Genomic DNA, 20,567 nt, shown 5'->3' on the forward strand with positions numbered 1-20,567 from the left:
GCCGGGAGCGGCCACGGCACTCCAGTCTGGGCGACAGAGTGAGACTCCAACTCAAAAATAAATAGATAAATAAATAAAAATAAAATAAAATATGTGTAGAGATCAAGTAGTTTGTCAGCTGTTGTATTTATTTTTTATTTTTATTATATATATTTTTCCTCATGTCATTTGTCATTTGTTTAAGAAACATGTATGTTAAATAAATTCCTCAAGACTGACCATCAGCTCATTGTTCTAAGTGCTGAGGATACAAAATAAACCAAGTCTCTGCTCTGCTGGAGCTTATATCCTAGTGAGTAGAGGAACAGAATAATCAAATAACAAATCGACAGGGTGGTAAGTGCTAGGATGACGAAGAAAGCAAAGTTCGGAGTGAGGGTATGGTATGGTGGAGTACTGTTTTTCTTTTCTTTTTTTTTTGAGTTGGAGTCTCACTCTGTCGCCCAGTGGCTGCTCCCGGCCACCGCAGCCTCGACCTGCTGGGCTCCGACGATCCTTCTGCCTCAGCCTTCAAGTAGCTTGAATTACAGGCATGCGCTACCACGCCCGGCTGATTTTTTGATTTATTGTAGAGATGAGGTCTTGTGCCCAGGCGAGTCTCGAATTCGTGAGCTCAGGCAATCCACTCACCTCAGCCTCCCAAAGGCGCGGGATTACAAGCTGAGCCACCGAGCCCGACGGGGTACTGTTTTTCATAGGATGGTCAGGGAAGGCCTCAGATAAGATGATACCCGAGCAGACGTCTGAAGGATGAGAGGGAGTGACTGTGCTGATACCCAGAGTAAGAGTGATCTGGTCAGAGAAAACAATTCGCTGTAAACACCAAGGTGCTCAGCATAGTCAAGGAATTTTTAAGTAACAGTGAGACTTTGGATTTTATCTTCGTTGAGGTAGAAAGCCATTGAAGAGTTTAAAATCAGTGACATGAGTTCTCTTTTCCTTCCTTCCTTCCTTCCTTCCTTCCTTCCTTCCTTCCTTCCTTCCTTCCTTCCTTCCTTTCTTTTTCATTTAGTCAGAGTCTCACTCTGTCGCCGCCTATGCAGTGGTATGATCACAACTCATCCCAGCCTCAACCTCCTGGGTTCAGGCAATCCTCCCTTCTCAGCCTCCCAAGTAGCTGGGACTACAGGCACAACGCCTGACTAATTTTTAAATTTTTTATGGAGACGAAGTCTTGCTGTGTTGCCCAGGTTGATCTCAAACTCCTGGCCTCAAGTGGTCCTCCTGCCGCAGCCTCCCAAAGTGTTAAGATTACAGGGGTGAGCCACTACACCTGGCCTCATCTATGTTTCTTAAAGGACCAATTGGGTTGATAATATTAAAAACAGATAGGGTGAGGGGGCAGAGGAGAAAGCAGTGCAATACTTGGGAGGCTGCTACAATTAAGTCTATTTCCTTAGAGGGTAGGATTGGGATTGGAGTAGGTTTGGAGGTGGGTGGGAAGAATCGAGTATCCTGCTGGGGGATGTTCATTTGAGCTGCCCCTGAGGCATTCATGTAGCCATGCTGAGAGACAGTTGGATATGTGTCTCGAGTTCAGGGGTGAGGAAGAAGCAGGAAAAACAAATTCTAATATCAGCATATACAGTTGTCCCTCATTATACACAGGGGACTGGTTCCATGACTCCCATGTTCACCAAAATCCCTGCATACCCAATGGGCCTGGGGGAGCCACCTTCCACATATCTGCATCCTGCAAATACCGTATTATTCAACCCATGTTTGGTTGGGGCAAAAAAAATCTAAGTAGGCCTAGGCAGTTCAAACCTCTGTTGTTCAAGGGTCAGCTGTCTATGGTTTGAAAAGCCATGGGGTTGCATGAGACCATCCACAGAGTGAGTGGGGACAGGAAAAGAGGGCCAAGGGCTGAGCTCTGGGTCTCCCCAAAGCTTAGAGTCTGGGAAGGAGGTGGAGGGAAGGAGGGGCCTGTGAAGTAGAAGAAAGCCAAGAAGCAGTGTTGTCCCAGAGACAAGGGGAGAAATCCTTCCAAGAAGCGTGATCAGCTTTACTAACTGCTGCTGGCTTGAGTAAGATGCCCTACAGAGACACGGCCATGGGATTTGGACATGTGGAAGGCACTGGTGACCTTGGCAAGAGCATCTGAGTGGAGCAGCGGGGCCAAAGCTCGGCAAGGGTGGGTGCAAGAGAGAAGAGAGTAGGGCAATGGCAGCCACGTGTGTACACAACTTTCCTGAGGAGTTCTGTTATGGAGAGCACGCAAAGGAGCTTGGGGGTCAGGGAGGGCGTGTCTGTGTCCTAGGATAAGAGCCATAACAGCATTATTTGTAAGCTGGTGGGAATTACCACCCAGTAGAAAGAACAGAGAATGCAGGACGCCTGCGGGCAGGAGGGGACGGAATAGACTGAGGGAGGACAGGGTTGGGGGAGGCAGAGTGCACTGACACGGGTCTAGGCGGTGGGCTGGGAGATTTGGGGGTGGAAGCCTTTGGAAGATCCTGGGGTGAAACAAGGAGGCAGAGGAGAAGTCGGAGGCTTGAGGAAAAAAGAGCTTGGGGAACTAGGAGTGCGGAAGGGTGGACGGACACGCTTCCATGCCAGTGCTTCCTCCCCTTGCCCACCTCCTGCCACTGCACTTGTTATCCCGCGCATTGCCTCACCCTGAAAGTTGCAGATTCTGGAGGTCTGCAGAGGCGCCCAAGAGTTTGCAGTTTCACAAGTTCCCAGGTGATGCTGATTCTGCTGGTTCAGCGACCAGACTCTGGGAAGCACCAGGCTGGGAACGAGGCTAGAATGCATGGCAGGGGTGTCGCGGAAGGCCTCCTTGCGCCTGGCAGTCATGCCTGGAGAGTGAATTTTATCTGCAAGGTGGTGTGTCTTTCTCCAGCCCTGTTTAGCCGCTCAAGAGCTGACAGCAGAAGACAGATACTTAGACTGCATTGAAAAAAGTGAAGAATTGATAGCATCGCCATACTTGGGAGATTCTACTTCTCTGTGATATTTTTGTATTCTGGAAATGCTATTTGTATATCCTTTCTTTTAAATAGAAAACATAAGAGAATCTGGGCTGAAAAAGTGGGAAGTGGAAGTTTGTTGTTGGAGTTGATTGTTGTAGGTAGGACTTAGAAGTCAAATGAAGGCCGAGTGTGGTGGTTCACGCCTGGGTTCCAGCACTTTGGGAGGCCAAGGCGGGAGGATCGCTGGAGTTCAGGAGTTTGAGACCAGCTTAGGCAACATAGTGAGACCTCATTTCTACAAAAATCAAAAAATTAGTTGGGCATGATGGCACCACGACAGTAGTCCCAGCTACTCAGGAGGCTGAAGTGAAAGGATCGCCTGAACCCAGAAGGTCAGCTACTGTGAGCTGTGATTGTGCCACTGCACACCAGCCTGGGCTCAAAGTTAAACTCTGATTAAAAAAAAAAAAAGTCAAATGAAATAACACCCACCTCTGGTCTCACAGGACTAGGAGAAACATAGGCTTGTTTTTCTAAAATACCTCCTTCTGTGATTTACGAAAGAGCAAAATTCTGAAATATACTTTGGAAGACTAAAACTCAGTTCTTTTGTATTTTGTAAGATTACATCATGAACTGAATTTTAAGAGGGTTCTATTGTTCCCTGAAAATGTTCATATCCTCCCACAAAAAAATAAGTGGTTAAGTGCAACGCTTTACACGCAGGGATGATACCGGCCCATGCAGCAAGGAGAAAAGTCAGCTGCTGCAGTGGGGGCCACAGCTCACTAATCAGAATAGAAAGAGAAGAACTGATGTCCAAAATAAGGAGCTTATTCATTCAGATAGAGTATGTAAAGCAGCAATTTTAAAAACATATATAGCATGGTATATTTACATATCAAGCAGTGCTATGTTAATTTTTCAACGTAACTGATAGTTTTCTTTTCATTAAAACTCAAAACAGATTTTGTTGGAGCCAGGCGTGATCCAGGATGTGCTAGCAGCTGGCAGTCATCTACAGCTGTTGGAGCTTCTCAATTTATGTTCCCATTATCTCATCCAGGTATGTGAGCTTGCATCCTGCTAATATTAACTTCACTTTCCTTTTCCCTGCAGTCATAAGCTGTCCTCCACCGATAGAGCTGGGTAACAGGTAAAATGAACACATGGAGGGTATGGGCTGTGGTGGTAGAATTTCTCCAGGACACAAGCTGAGGGGCTCCTAGGGGGATGGCTGCCACTCTTCCACCCTCCTGTCCACCCCTGGTCCCCATTACCCTTGGGCAGCAAGCAGATTAACTCAACCCACACAGGGTTCACCGTGGGGTCCTGGAGAGAATGCAACAGAAAGGGTCCCAGTCTGAAACCGTGTTGTCTGTTACGGAAATAACCACAAATGTGAATACTCACTGAAGATTTCAGTAACAGTCGCAAATAAATCACAAAGTCACATATCATTAATCACCACGTGAATTTCCCAGGCAGTAAATGCTGGAGAAGAGGTGAATGATTTGTTCATTCTTCCTCTGACTTGCTGGTCAGAAAAGACTCCATGACAGGAAGGGAGAGAATACTCCCCCACACCAAGCACCAGCTGTATACGCACAGGTGTTTTGGGTTCAACCCTCACAGCAACTTTGCACATTTTTATAGATGAACAAGCAGAGATTCAAAATGTACCAACTTGCCTGAGGCAATACAGCTGATGAGTGGCATGCCTTTCTGATTCCAGAGATGGTTTTTGTTCTTGGATGAAGACTCTGTTAGGGAGGAAGACACAGGGCATCTTAGGCAGAGAGCTTGGCTGTAAAGCTCTTTGACTTTACAGAGATGTACAAACGAATTGCCAACTGTAGAATCTTCCCATTTCTCCCACTGCTGTCACTTTCACTTGCATTTATCATAGCGTTGTAACAACCATGAAAATTGATTTGAATACATAATAAATCCACACAATTTAATTCCACTATCTTTGTGCATATGACATGATATGAGAGAGCAGGAAAAAAATTGTTTTCCTGCCCAATTACTTTATTCTCCTTTCTAATCATTTTCTCTAATTCTAAATATACCCTTGTTATTGACTCCTGTTACCCACTAGGTAGTTTGCAAAGCTCTTTCTCATACAGCATCTTATTTAATCTCCCCAGCCACCCTGGGAAAAAGGAACCGGGGCTTCACAGGGGTCAGACGACGTGAGGAATGTCAGCCATGTTCATCTAAGGAACAATTCAAATACAGTATATGAAATTTTTATCATTATCTCAGCACATTTAATCTAACAGTAAATGTTTAACTATTTTCATCTTATTTTCCTTTCTTTTCCCCTCAATATTGTCAGGTGGATAAGAAGGCTGTTTTTAATCCCTTTCTGCCAGTAGCAAATGGGAATCACATAGAAAGGTTATAAGACTTCAAAAGTGTGTGTTTGACTTGTGAAATTGAAATTACTTTTATTTGACATTTCTACATCAAATATTGCAACTTGAACCTTATCCATCATCACCTGATTCACTTTTTCCTTGGCAGATAATAATCAGTGATGCATGTTGACACAAGTTTGGTTATTGCGTTAGTTATCATGATGCATATTACAAATGGTGTGTATATACAGATGTGTGTGCATACCTATACCTATAGTTTTCTATAAATGAGAATTCCAGATGAACATCAAAAGTTCATGGTTATTTTCTCTTAGCCTATCACATGAATTTGTTGAGACACTAACTGACTTGTGTACTTTGGAGTTGAACTCTTGCATTTCATTATTTTGCTGAGGTGAAAGTGGAACTTGCACAAAGATATATTTTGCAGACCGTTATTATTCAGGCTTCTTGAACAGTGGTTGAAACTTCAATGTCTTTTTACAATTTTTTTCATTTCATTTTCTTGTGTAACTTTATATTTTCTTTCTACCTGTGATTATTCAAGGTGCCAAACTTGTAGAAGGAAATTTTGACTATATGAGTTCCAAAAACATGTATATGTAGAAAACTTTATTACTTCAATCTTTTACCTACTTCTCTCTTAAGAATATAAAAGTCACAGACTGAGCTGGTTTGCTTTTATACTTTGACACAATCTTATGACTATACCTGTTTGCCATATTTTTACAATATTGCTCAACTGACTTTTTTTTTTTTTGAGTTGGAGTCTCACTCCGTCACCCAGGCTGGAGTGCAGTGGCACGCTCATGGCCACCCCAGCATTGACCTGGGCTCTGGCAATCCTTCTGCCTCAGCCTTCCTTGTAGCTGGAACTACAGGTGTGTGCTACCATGTAAGGCTAATTTTTTTATTTATTGTGGAGATGAGGTCTCGTGATGTTGCCCAGGCTGGTCTCGAACCTGTGGGCTCAGGCAATCCTCTCATCTCGGCCTCCCAAAGTGCTGGAATTACAGGCTTGAGCCACCGCGCCCGGCCTTGACTTTTAATGTCATATGAGGCCATTTTATTCAGCATATAAAATAATTTTTTGTTAAAGTGAAAAATTCCTAGCGCTTAAAATATACATAGAAAGTATGCCTCATCAATAAATGCAAATATATTCTTCATCTTCAAGTGGTCCTTCATCAACTAAGAGTTTTTCAAGCCATTCTCCGTACTAAGATGTCTAGTATTATTCTGTTGTTTCTAATTTGCCATTATTTCTTTGGTTTCTCTGCCAGAGGAGTAGGGGGTAGACCCCTGCTCTAATAAAGCCCTGTTGTCATTGCAAAAGGAATCTGAGGAGAACCCTTGGTAGAAGCTCCCTGAACCTCCCCAGCCTGACGCTCCTTTAAACACACAAATGTTGCTGCTGCCCTCCAGAAAGTGAAAGGGACACCTTAAGGCCTCTGTGTGGGCTCCTTTCTCTGGCTTTTCCTCTGCCAGGCTGCTGAGGGCAGGGACCTCTAACCTCATGAGCAGAGCCCATCCGTGTCCATAAGGACAGCTGTTGAATTAGACCCCCAGACTGCGAGGCCTTTGCACAGGTTCTCAAAGCACATTTGTACAAAAAGGAGAGAGCTGGGCAATGAACGTGGTGCTAATTAATAGGGTAGGAGGAGTGTCTGACCTTTCTGGAGACTCTCACCATTCTTGCTTATGGGTTATAATATTCTCCTGAGCTGTCTGCTTGTGTCTAGCTTCAATCTATGCCAAATCATAGTTCCCAGAGCATCACTATCTTTCTCAGAGAAGGGAACCCACATCTCTCGAGGGCTGATCGAAGCTGAGGGTTTTGCAAGCACTCGCATTTCCACTCTGCAAAGTCATCCCTCAAGGCAGGTAGGTGGGTGTTTACTTTTTATGGCCGGAGAAACTTAAATTCAGAGCCAGGATGTTGATGGGTTTGGAAGCTTTCACTAGCTAGCTACCCTGGTGATCATTCAGGTGCATTTTTTCACCTCCAAAGACCCTTCACCTCAGTTCCAAGACTGGGCCTGTTCCTCCCCCGCCGCATCTCCAGCCATAGTGCCTTTCCTAGTCCGTTTTGTTCTGGACCCTTAGGCAGACTTTTCGTACTGGGACTTGCCATCAGGGGAGAAGATTAGTTGGTAGAGACCCTTTTTAGATTGTACCAAGGGGCAGGAGTGCAGAAAACATCACACACATGTTCGCTCCTATTGTCTGTGTCTGTGTCTGTCTGTCTCTCTCTCTCTCTGTCTCCGTCTCTCTTTCTGTCTTCCTCTCTCTGTCTCTGTCTCTCTGTCTCGTTCTGTCTCTCTCTCCCTGTCTCTCTGCCTCTTTCTGTCTCTCTCTCTCTCCCCCTCTGCCACACATGATGACTCACCCACCCCACCCCCGCTCACAATGCCATAAGATCAAGGGTCTTGGCAACTGAACTTTGTGTTGCATTCCCTGAAAGCGATGCATTGCAGTCTTGTGCTTTGAGGAAAATGTCTTTTTTTTTTTTTGGTAGTTAGCTTACTGCCCCCCTCCCCCAAAGGAAAAAAAAAAAAGCTTGTACATTTTGTACCATCTTCCCCAAATAGTATGTCCTGTTGTTTGATTAATAAGTGTTCTTTCTGTTCACCAAGTATCATAGCCTTTCTAATGATATGCAATTTAAATGCATTGATTAAAAAAAAAAAAACTGTCACACAAGACCTTTCAAACAAAACCACCAAAGTAGTGTATACACACGCTCCCTTTGATCAAACTCGGTCTGGTATCTACTCCTAGCCAGCAGATGGCAGTGTGAATCCATCAGAATTCAGTAGTTAATTTAAAGCAAAAATCAGAAAAAAATGAAAAGAAAAATTATTTATTTTGCTACATATTAGTCTTCTGACCTAATCAGTAAAAAAGTCATTATTCACACCACACTGGGCAATATGCATTGTAATTTTTAACAAATAATAGGAAGCTGTTAATGTGTTCACAGGAAATACAGTTTCGTCTTGAGCTGCTGTGGTCATTTATCAGCGCACTTTGTGAAATCACTCATTTGTTCTAATTTGAATGTAAATGACTCTAAGGTTTTACAAATAAGGTGACAGACTCACATAAATGTAATTGCAGGGTTCATCTCCCTCTTTTTATATATCACTCATTAGGTTATGAATTAAATACATCGTATTAAACCAGGGGCATGTCCAATGATGATATTGTAATGGCAAATTACTCTATGCTATTAGAGGTGTATTTTTTATTCATGGACATTAATTTGTCATTAAGCGGCATTAGTTTAGCACTTTTATGTGAGAGACGTGACCTGCAAGAGGAGACGTGCTGCTGGATGTAAGAGGCAATAGATGCCAGGGCTATAGGTAGAGCGTTTTATCACCATACGGGAAACAAGGTGGGGAGCATGTCTGTTTCATTTGTTTTGTTTTCTGCCTTTACAGGCATGAAAGATCCTTCCCCCAGATTGAAGGTGTTGTTCTGTTTACAGTGTGTACATGGGGGTCATCTAGGAAAGCAAAGCCCAGATTCTTACTGTTTATCATTCAGAAGCCAAGAAGGGACATAGAGGGAACAGGAGAGGGAAACAGCCTCCTGGCCTGAATCTCCTGGTCTGTGACTGATGTTTATTTGGCACCCCTCATCTTCATTCAGTTTTACACTAGACAGGCTACCGTGAGAATTGGGTATTTTATCTCTTCGCTGAAGGTACAACAGTCTAAAGAATGATGCTCTCTGACGAGGAAGCATTCTAGGTAACTTTTGTTCCTTTTTGGGGGGCACGAATGGCGATTTTAGTATGAAAATGTTTTTTACGCTTTAAACTTTGAGAAACGTTGGATTCTTGAAATGCCTTCACCAGGGCTGAAGGTATATAAGGGCTACTTTTGAATCATTCTGCACATGGTTTAATTTGGTTGGAAAATGTCTTACCTCCCCCAGCTACATTGCAGGGCTCTTGAGAACAGGAATCACGCCTTATGCCAGTTTTATATCTTATCCCCTCCCTCTTTTCACATTGTAGGAGTTCAGTATGTATTACAGAAGGGAAAAGTATCTCCATTCAGTAATTTTCTCAGCTTTTTAAATATTTAAATTTTATACTATCATAGGAAAAATACAGTACCAGTTTGTCATTAGTTTTACCTATTGAATATGTTTCTTTAAGTTGAAAATACTTTCTATAGGGATGAAACTTGACACTGAGGTGCTTACCTGTTTTATAGTATTATAATGGATTATCATTTTTTAACTAAGGACTACTACAATGACTTATAGTAGGTTATCTCTTCTAAACAATGTATTATTATAATTTTAATTATTAAATTAACAGTATTGCCTAAATATATCATATATAGTGAGTGTTCTGAATAGAATAATTTATTCTCAAGGTTGGAAAGAAGTTATAATTCATGCTCATTTTTCTCCAACACAGAGCCATTTTTTTTTCCACATTAGAGAAGACAAATGATTGTAACAACATATATATTTAATGTACCCATAATCAAATACATGAACTCAGTGCTGTTCCATAGTTCACTAGAGCTGATACTCTTGTGTCTGGAGAAAGTTGAAGTACTAAGTCTGAAAAATATATTCCAATGGCTTAATCTTTAGGATTATATTTAATCAGTGAAAATGATCAAGAAGGGTGGAAATGTATCAAATCTATTAAATCATAGCCAACTAGTGATTATTTGTTCTAATCAAGTGTATTTGCTATCTGGCATCAGTAATCCAGAATGTCATATTTGCCAAATATCATTCATATTTGGCTCTGAAATGCATCATAAGGTCTTTAGTAGCCATTTTAGGGTCCCAATTAATTTTTTCATATGCTATTATGTTGGTTTTTATTCCCCAAGCTCACACTAAAGATGTCAGTAGATGACAGCCCAGAGGCATGCTTGCTGGCCAGGGAAGTCATTTTGGCATTTTAATTTGTTATGTGGATAATCTAGGGTTGACTATATCTTCTTTGTTAGTTTTTAAAGAGGGGAAAGAGTATCTTGAAATATTTTTCTAATAATAATTTCAATTCTAAGCTAGCTATTGTCAACTGGTCAATTTTAAAATCACTTTCAGCGTATTTTTCTTCTTAAAAGTAAAATGTCTCCAATGTCTTATTAATACTAGAGTTCAGAATCAATACACGAAACAAACAAACATCAATCTCCCCTAATTCCACTGTTAATACTTGGAAGTGGGGGATGTTAAAAGAAAATCCACATTTCGTTGGAGATATACCTTCTCCCCGCTCACCCACCCTCCCTCTGTAAATATTTCTACCATGGTAAAATGTCTGCTCTCTCCTCTGAGTCTAATCCACCTTTCTGCTCCTCGGTCCATCCGTTACCTCCTGTGTTTCCCGTGGCCCGAGTCTCTCCTACTTCCTGGCACCTTCCTCTGAGTTTATAAATAGGACCAATAAAGTAGGGAAAACTCTTCTTCCTCTCCCATTCCGGCATACTCTTCCTCCCTTTACCACCATCCTGCCCAGTGTCTGTACTACCTTGCTTCCGATTCGTTCTTCGGCCCAACTGAACCTGTCTTCTGCTTCATGACTCTAATAACTGTCCTGACGAAGGTTACCAAAGCTTCCTAGTTGCCCAATGCAACAGGCCTGTGTGGTATCCTTTTTTTTACTTTTTTTACTTTTTTTTTTGAGTTGTGGTCTCACACTGCCTGCCAGGCTGGAGTACAGTGGCACAGTCACAGCTCACTGCAGTCTCGACCTTCTGGGCTCAGGTGATCCTTCCCAGCCTCCCAAATAACTGGGACTATAGGCACATACCATAATACTGTGTGTGTGTGTGTGTGTGTGTGTGTGTGTGTGTGTGTGTGTGTGTGTGTGTGTGTGTGTGTTTGTGTGTGTGTATGTGTGGAAATGAGGTCTTGCTGTGTTGTTCATGCTGGTCTCGAACTCCTGGACTCAAGCAATCCTCTCTCCTCAGCCTCCCAAAATACTGGGATTACAGGCATGAGCCACCACGCCAGGCCCATTGTGATAACTTAATGTGATGCCTCCACATGTTTTGACACTGCTGGCTCCATTCTCTTCACACCTGTTTTTCTCAGGGCTCCCTCCCGCCACTCCTTTTCAGTTCCTTTGTGAGATCTTCTTGTTCCACTAACTCCTTTCATGCATCTGCAGAGGGCTGCCACCCCAGCCCCCTCTCCCGGGCTCCAGTCGTGTGTGTTCAGTCTCAGCTGATATCCTACATGCATCTCAAATTCATCTTTCCCCAATCTCACACACCTCTCCCCTTCCCTGTCTTTGTTAAGATAGCATTATCCTTGTAGTCACCCAAACCAGAAGCATTGGCATAGTCTTACTCTCTTCCATGACCTCATGAATCCTGTTAAATTCTAGTGACTTTGCCCTTTTAAATAGTTCTCAAATATGTTGCTTTCTTTTTTTCTTTCATTGTAATTGATGTCATTCAGGTCGGAACTTCCCTGACACAATTTCACTGGACTCCCTGCCCCTCGTCTAATGCTAATCAATACTGTAGAATCTAACGTATTTCTCTGACCCACAAAACAATTTCTTCTTGTAAAATCCAAGCTCATTTCCCGTTTTCTGGTTGCCGACTAGTTTTCCAGTCCTGTCCTTTCTCTTTCTTGTCTTCATAATGTGCCCTATTCTTATTGTACCCTCCAAACAGCTTGTGTTGTCTCCAAGTCAGCTACTGGGTCGGTCTTTCCTCTTGGCTTTCCTGAAGCCTGTGACCTTTCTGGGTGTGGACCCAAGCCAGAAAACCAGGAGTCATCCTGGAGTCCCATCTCCTTGTGCCCTGTGGACTGACACCAAGACCTTTCAACTCTCCCCCCGTCACGTTTTCAATCTCTCTCTTTCTCTTTCTACTACTCCTGTCTTAATTTAGATCCTTATTGCTTATTTTGTGAACTACAGTAACTTCCTGCTAACCAATGAACCTTCCTTCCCTCTTGCCCTCTTCAGTATCTCCTCCAAAATTCTATTTGATTGATTTTGAAAAGTTTTTTTCTTAACCCATGAAAAATTCTGTTTGATTGATTTTTTTAAATCACAACCTGATCATGTCATACTTCTGCACAAAATCATTCATTATTCAGTGATTCACCATAGTCTACAGGGAACATCTCACTCCTTTTAATTTGGCACACAGGGTCTTTATTATGAAACTTCCTATCTCTTTAGCCATTTTTTGTTTTTGTAAACAATGTGCTACCCATTTGCTATGTCACAATCACTGTGAACCCCACACATTTCTCTGTCTCTAAGCCTCCTTGTATGAAACCTCCTTTTCTGTGGATTATTTTTCTCTCACTTTGTCACCCTCTGAATTCCCACTTAACCTTCAAGTATTTGGCTCACGTGTTATCTTCTCCTCCACCCAGTAGAAGTTAGATCTCTCTCCTCTTTAATAATGGGCAATCTTTCTCTCTCTCTGTGTGTGTGTGTGTGTGTGTGTGTGTGTGTGTGTGTGTGTGTGTGAATATTTTACAGATTTGTATTAGGCAAGTCATATGCAATATTTATTTTAAAAAACCTCCTAGACAGTGAGTATCATACATTGATTTTCATTTGTAATAATTTATTAATAGAAGTTCATTTTAAATACTGAAATTGTGAAAGAACTTTCTAATATATATTAACCTATTCAGTTTGTACTTAATTGTCTTATAATAGGTGTTGAGGATATAGTAATCTTTCAGGAGGCTGTTCACACCATAGTGTTTGTGTTGACTTACCTGTTTCCCCATCATGTAAGTTTATGTCCCCAAGTTGTAGGACCTTAGGCAAATTACTCAACCTTGCCCTCCATGCCTAATCTGTGAAATACAGATATGGTATCCTGCAGACAATTTCTCTCTTGGGGATGTTGAGGGATTCAGAAAGACTGTGCATGTATAGTATCCTGCAACACAATATCGTATACCAGTGGGTGCCCTAGAAACCAGAGCCAATATGATGTAATGCCATGCTTCACATTAATAGAAATTCTCTATTAATTCCACAGTTGGCCAGGCTCAGTGACTCAGCCTGTAATCCCAGCACTTTGGGAGGCCAAAGTGAGTGGATTTCCTGAGCCCGCAGGTTTGAGACCAGCCCCAGCAACTTGGTGAGACCTTGTCTCTACAATAAATCAAAAATTAGCAGGGTGTGGTGGCGCATGCCTGTAGTTCTGGCTACTTGGAAGGTTGAGGCAGAAGGATTGCCAGAGCCCAGCAGGGTGACACTGGAGTGGTTGTGAGTGTGCTACTACACTCCAGTTTGGGTGACAGAATGAGACTCTGATTCAAAAAAAAAAAAAAAAAATCCACTGTTATCCTCCTACCCAAGCTCCTTACCCCTGTATTCCCTCATTTATGGAAATTTCAGCAACTTTTCTACCTATTTCAAATCAACAACACATTGGAAAGTCTGTTCTTGAAATTTTGAAGGAATAATCGCCTTCCCGTAAAAGTTTTTTTTTCTCTCAGCCACTTCTCTTTGATTTTTGTAGAAATGCTGGTATTGGCTTTAAAAATTTACAAATAATTAAATAAACCATCACTTGCTAACTGCCTTTGAGATTTGAAAATATGCTGAAATTGTGCTTTAATAAATAATAACAATAAATAATAAAAACGATGCTTTGACAAAAGCAACACATTACGTGGTACTGGCGCTTTGTAGACAGAAAGTTTTGTTTTATTGTTTCCCCTGCAATTCCTGTAAATAAAACATCTTGCCCCATCCTTGTATGCAGAATCCAAGAAATAACTGGAAAAGTCTTTCCTCTCTAGCGCTAGTGCATTGTAGGGACTTACAAACACATGTTGTTTGATTAACTTCCTTCTGCATGCACCATGAGCACTCCCTGTGATAGAATTTTTAGCATGGGCCAGGTTCAGTGGCTCAGCCTGTAATCCCAGCACTTTGGGAGGCCGAAGCGAGTGGATTGCCTGAGTCCATGGGTTCAAGACCAGCCTGGGCAACTTGGCAAGACCTTGTCTCTACAATAATTCAAAAATTAGGTGGGCATGGTAGTGTGCGCCTGTAGTTCCAGCTACTTAGAAGGTCGAGACGGAAGGATTGCCAGAGCCCAGCAGGCTGACACTGGGGTGGCCGTGAGTGTGCCACTGAATTCCAGCTTGGACGACAGAGTGAGACTCCAACTCGAAAAAAAAAAAAGTTGTATGATGTCCTATTCTTCCTGACTAGAGGAAATAAAGGCAGTGTATTCGTTTAAGAGAAAAAAATGTTAAATTGTTCCTTAGTGGGAGAACGCTTTCTACCTCTCTTCTCCCCCCTGGCTATTTTTTCTTCCTCAGACTTTCCTCCCTAGACTTCTCCACTCCTTTCTTTCTGTCTATCCACAAGTATCCTTCAGTTTTTGAAAGGGTATTTATCACACTTCGATAAATTTGAACTGTTCTGAGATTATACTTATAAAAATGTCAACGTTATATATTCTCCCTAGCATCCAAACTATCAGAAGCCAAAATAATACAGATCTGAAACAAAAAAGCCCTCCAATTCTCACTCTTATTTGTAATCATGATTAAAACCATCTATATTAAGGCAATCTCACTGAGGGATTTTTTTAAAAGAACTACTTGTTTAAGTTATGATTGACATGCTGAGGGATGATTTAAAGTCTGGAGTGTTGAGCTGTTGAACAGGCCACCAACCTTCCCCCAGCATGACAAGGGGCACGGGCTACAGGCCCTAGGAAATGACTGTGTTATGGACTCAGCTCCGGGTCCCCTGGCCTCAACCACACACCTTCAATATAATGTTTGCCCCCTTCAGAGGTGAGGATGAGGGGTTAGGATCACACAATTAGTTTACTATCAGAATATATTTATACGGGATAGAGTCATTCCTTTCTTCACTCAAATGCACACTGCAGATCGCTAGTTCTTAAACTTGACCATACAAGGAAATCGCCTGAATGGTTAAAACAGACTTCTGGGCCCCACCCTGGAGTTTCTGATTCAGGAAGTCAGGGGAGGGCCTGAGAACCTGCATTCTAACAATTTTCCAGGGGTTGTTGACGTCTGGGCTTGGGAGCACAGTTTGAGAGCCCCCGCTTTAGACGGTGTTGTCACGCTGCTTTTCATCAGGTATCCGACTTAAAAAACTGACATTCAGGTTTTGAAAGTGGGCCAGGCTCAGATTGCTTATCAATCTGTAATCGTAGCACTTTGGGAGGGCAAGGTGAGTGGATTGCCTGAGCCCAGGGGTTCAGTCGAGACAGCCCAGCAACTTGGTGAGACCTCATCACTACAATAAATTTTTTTAAAAATTAGCCGGGTGTGGTAGCGTGTACCTGTAGCTCTGACTATTCGGAAGGCTGAGTGTGCTACTGCACTCCAGCCTTGGTGACAGAGTGAGACTCCAATTCAAAAACAAAAAGTGTATTTATCACATTTAGATAAATTTGAACTGTTTCTAGATTATACTTATAAAAATGTTAACGCTATATATTCTTCATAGCATCCAAAATATCAAAAACCAAAATAATGCAGATCTGAAACAAAAAAAGCCCTCCAATTCTCACTCTTATTTGTAATCATGATTAAGACAGTTCATATTAAGGCAGTCTAACTGAGGCATTTTTTTTTAAGAACTACTTGTTTAAGTTATGATTGACATACTGAGGGACGATTTAAAGTCTGCAGTATTGAGCTAATTTTCAGCACCCTGACTTTGTACTACAGCAAGTAAGGAAATGTATCATAATAACTTCTATATGCTACAATTCTTATTTAAAAAATTTACCTGAGTTTTTGACTACCATAGTTCAAAAAGTTTGTACTTATTAAAATGTTATTTTTAAAGCCCTAGTTGCCCAGATAGACTGTTTTAGATTAAAAGAAAGATATACACATTAATTTCCCCTACATAGTCCATAATTCATTGGCAATCTCCTGATATGCTGAGTCAGCTTTTGCATACTTTGAAATGGCATTTGGTAGCACACAGTGATTGGGGTTAGAGTTAGTAGTTGTTGACGCTGGCTGTGTTTCTGTGCTTCCTCCCTGCTAAATTTCTGGCTTACTAGAGACTTTCCCAAGGAACAATATGAAATTATTCATGAGCCTTGGATATTCTGCATACAATTGATTATGAAAATGTACCAGTAACGTAATTGTAGAATTCCTCTGTTATACAGCACAAATATATTTAAATAGACCTTCCAACACTCCAAATATTAGAGCAGGCTGGGGTTTTTTTTTCTTGTATTTTTTTGAATTACTACTAATACTTTGTTTTTATTTAATCAAGTTGTATGGTATTCATATTCATATCAATATATGAATTTATAGTTAGATACAGTTGTCCATACCTATTTACATATTTATATACAAAATATACCTATATATTTCTCTCTCTTTTTTTTTTTTTTTGAGTTAGGGCCTCACTCTGTCACCCAGGGCTAAAGTGCAGTGGCATAATCACGACAATCCTTGGACCTCAGCATCCTGAATAGCTGGGACTACTGGCGCACACAACCACACCCGGCTAGTGTTTTTTATTTTTTGTAGAGACAAGATTTCGTTACTTTGCCTAGACGGGTCTCAAACCCCTGAACTCAAACAGTCTGCCCACCTTGGTCTTCCCAAGTGCTGGAATTACAGACATGAGCCACTGCGCCTGGCCTCTCTATTTATTGATCTATATAAAAAAACACCTGGGTTTGTGTCACTTTATCATCTTGCAAGTAATCTTGCGTCCATCATCAATGAATTGCTCATTTTCTTCTTCTGTAACAGTTAGACTCTACCCTGTTAACTCTGAGAGAGGATTGAGAAAGCGCACAGATCCCTTCATCTACACAACAGACATGATCACTTTTTTCCTACATGATTCATCGCAAGGCTGTGAAAAGGTTTGGATTTTGTTTACTTGCTGGTTTGTTTCACCCTGTTCCCAAGGCCAGCCCCTTGTCCCACTTCCACACCCTTTCTGTTGCTGCCTCTGCCCCGGGGACACAAGCCTTTCCCCGCGGCACTGGGTTGGGTAGTCACGTAATACCTTGATTTATAACTAGGTTGTAATCAAAATCAGAAACAGGTGGAATCACAACTGGGTATGGTGCCTTGGATATTAATGGCTTGGCTCAGCAGTGGAATTTCTAAAGCTGTATACACTTTTTTGTCTTAATTATGCATTCATTAAAGGCTTTTATGCCCAACAGAATAAAGTAAATATTTTTTGATCTCCATAGTGTGCTCCCAGACTGTAGATTTGCACAGCAGGGTCTTGATAATCTGAATAAATTGTATTTCCCCAAGGAGTTTATCTTTCAAATAAGGTCAGAAAGAAATGCAGCTTCCCCATGCTTGGATTTCTTCCTGTGCCTTTTCTGCTATGAGAAATATAGAGCCTGGGAGCCAGAGTATATTCCAGCAATTCAGACTTACTCGTGGTTCAGTAGAATGTCTCCCTCTGTTCTTCTTGCTTATCTCTGGTAAAGTGATTTTTGAAAATTATTTTATCAATGCTTTTTTTAGTCGGAATCTCACTTTGTCACCGAGGCTGTAGTCCAGTAACATGATCACAGCTCACCACAGCCTTGACCTCCTGGACTCAGGTGATCTTTCTGCTTCAGCCTCCCAAGTAGCTGGGACTCTAGATATATGCCACCACACCTGGCTAATTTTTTATTCTTTTGTAGAGATGAGGTCTCACTATGTTGCCCAGGCTGGTCTCAATCTCCTGAGCTTAAGCAATCCTCTCGCCTTGGCCTCCAAAGTGCTAGGATTAAAGGTGTGAGCCATTGTGCCCTGCCCTGATGAAGGATTTTGTAAGTACAAAAGAAATGAGTGATTTAATTTGACAACTGTGATTTGTGTTGATACTCAGGTGAAAACAAAGTCCATATTAGACATTCGGTGTTGTCTTCCCTTCACCCAGTCAGTGAATAAGATTCATGGACTATGCAAAATTCTTGTTTAAGCACAGCATTTGTAAAAGGGAATGATGATAGCTACTCTGTGTTGAGCGTCTACACACAAGATTTTGGGAATCCTTAATACAGATCTGGGATAAAGTATCACTTTTGGCAACTTTTGGATGAGAAAATTAAATCCGGAGAGGCTAACCACTTGCTGAGGCCATCAGCGGGGGGTCAGCTCCAAGTCACATGTTTTTCTTACAACACCAAACTAAAGATGCTACCAGGGTCTTGTCCTTACAGCTTATAGCTTATCTCTCTGGTTAAGGGGACCAGGAAAATATAAAACTATAAACCTAAACAAATGTGCATAGTCACTCAAACTTACAATTTTTCTGAGTCATAAAAATTAAGATGGCAGGGCACCTGATACTGAATGATAGCCTAAAACCAGCATACGGTGTGAAGAGTTCGGGCAGAAGCTTTTCTTTTTCCCTCTTTCTGGGGTGCCGTATTTATCTCATCTCCAGTGTAACTAATATTCTAGGCATGTATCTTTATTTGATTACTTAAATATTAAGACACTTAATATATTGATTCAGTATTTAATACATTATTTACATTTTAAAATATTAAAAATATTTAAATATGTATAGAGGGGCAGGAGACATGATATTTTTACTCTCGACTAAGAAAAGCAACAAAAGCTTGATTTTTTAGAGGTAAGATTTTTTTTTCTTCCCTACCCACTGTACTGTACATCAGTCAAAACTTGCTAAGTAGCCACTTTATGAAGAAAGAGGAAGATCTAAAGAGAGATGCTTTCTGCACCTTTATGCACAACTGGGAGAGAAGAATCAAACAAATGATACAAGTAGCCAGTGCAATTAAAGGTTAGAAGAGGGGCTGGGTGCGGTGGCTCATGCCTGTAATCCAGCACTTTGGAAGGCTGAGACAGGAGAATCACTTGAGTCCAGGAGTTCAAGATCAGCCTGGGCAACATAGTGAGACCTCGCACCTACAAAAATAAAAAATAAAAATGAGCTGGCATCGTGGTGTGCCCCTGTAGTCCCAGCTACTTGGGAGGCTAAGGCAGAAGGATCCCTTCAGCCCAGGAGGTCAAGGCTGCAGTGAGCTGGGGTTGTGCCACTGCACTCCAGCCTGGGCGACAGTTGAGACCCCTGTCTCAAAACAATAAACAATAAATAAATAAATAAGAAGAGGGAAAAGTCCTTTGAGCTGGAGTGGCCTGACTTTCCAAGGAAGTGGAAACTGACCTAGAACTTCCCCTTCTTACAAGCTTTTTAAAGTCTGTTGAAGCACATTAATTCTTCACAAATAATAACTAAAGAGTCTCAACATTCTCCTTCTAGTCTAAAGGAAAACTACGAGAATTCATTTACACTTGATAAGGTTTGATATACTGTTGGCAAACAATTTGGACACCTATATTTTTTCTGATCACCACTAAGTACGAAGAGAAGTAAGGTTCCTTTTTAACAATCTGGGAAGGGGCGGGGGCAGGAATCTAATATATGGGAAGTAAGAAGACCCAGAGTTCACTGTGGAAGCCAGGCCTCATGTATCTGACCCCACAAGTGGGCTTTCCACCCTGTTTACCGATTGTTTGAAAAATCTCACATACTCAGCATCATAAGAGAATTTCTTAGGCCCAAATACTGAAGAGCACCTTTCTCAGTTAATTGTGGGAGATTTATTCATTTTTCCCAATTGTGAAATCATATCTATAACCAAGCTATCATCTCCTCTTTCTATGTGATGTCATAGGTGTGGCATATAACATTAATGCTTTTTTATTCATAATCCAAAAAATATTTTTCAATTACTATCTATAAGAAGGGCATTGTGATTGTGATTGTGCAGACTGCAAAAAAGCATAAGATGCAAAACCTAATTTTTACTAGTTTACCAGGAACATTTTAGATAGTTGGAAGATAAACTGTATGCATGAATCGCTTAGTGACAAGCTTGTTTTGTATGTGATAGACTTGAAGTGGGAGGCACTAGAACTCAGTCAATGACAAAGGGCATTATACTTACTATATCCTACTTGCTTTTTGGTCCTTATAAGCAGCCAATACCATTTTTAGCTTCACTTTGTGTTAACATGGCTAAAAACCAAACCACATAGAGTTTTATGCAAAGTGGGTTTCTTGGGCTATTTGGAATACATTCGGGAGTGGTTTGAAAAAGAGAATCTTCTGGCTTTCATGGCAGGAGTGCCCTTTCATTTAGAGGACTCCACAACATGTGATGTAATGTCAACATTTTATATTAGAGCTTCATGTATGCTATTACATGATGGACATAGAAACCACCATGTCTCCTGGCCATCTTTATCTGTAGTGAAGTATTGACATGTGGTA

At 41.4% G+C, this 20,567-nt stretch overlaps 1 protein-coding gene across 4 annotated transcripts in view; it reads left to right on the plus strand.

The window, feature by feature from the left end:
- Nucleotides 1-20,567, plus strand: part of KLHL32 (kelch like family member 32) — a 112,632-nt gene that overhangs the window by 23,696 nt on the left and 68,369 nt on the right. For 3 of the 4 annotated variants that reach the window (XM_021714457.1, XM_008062068.1, XM_021714455.1), the window contains one exon: nt 3,883-3,981. Coding sequence is in view for 2 of the 4 variants with exons in the window: in XM_008062068.1 (XP_008060259.1) it covers nt 3,883-3,981 (99 nt within the window). In the remaining 2 variants the exon portion in view is untranslated. Of the gene's footprint in view, nt 1-3,882; nt 3,982-20,567 lie in introns of those variants that run through there. The other variant, XM_021714456.1, reaches the window with a different exon arrangement.

The sequence above is a fragment of the Carlito syrichta genome, unplaced genomic scaffold (assembly GCF_000164805.1).
Source record: "Carlito syrichta isolate Samal-C Ts95f unplaced genomic scaffold, Tarsius_syrichta-2.0.1 Scaffold305650, whole genome shotgun sequence".
In the NCBI taxonomy this organism is placed as follows: Eukaryota; Metazoa; Chordata; class Mammalia; order Primates; family Tarsiidae; genus Carlito; species Carlito syrichta.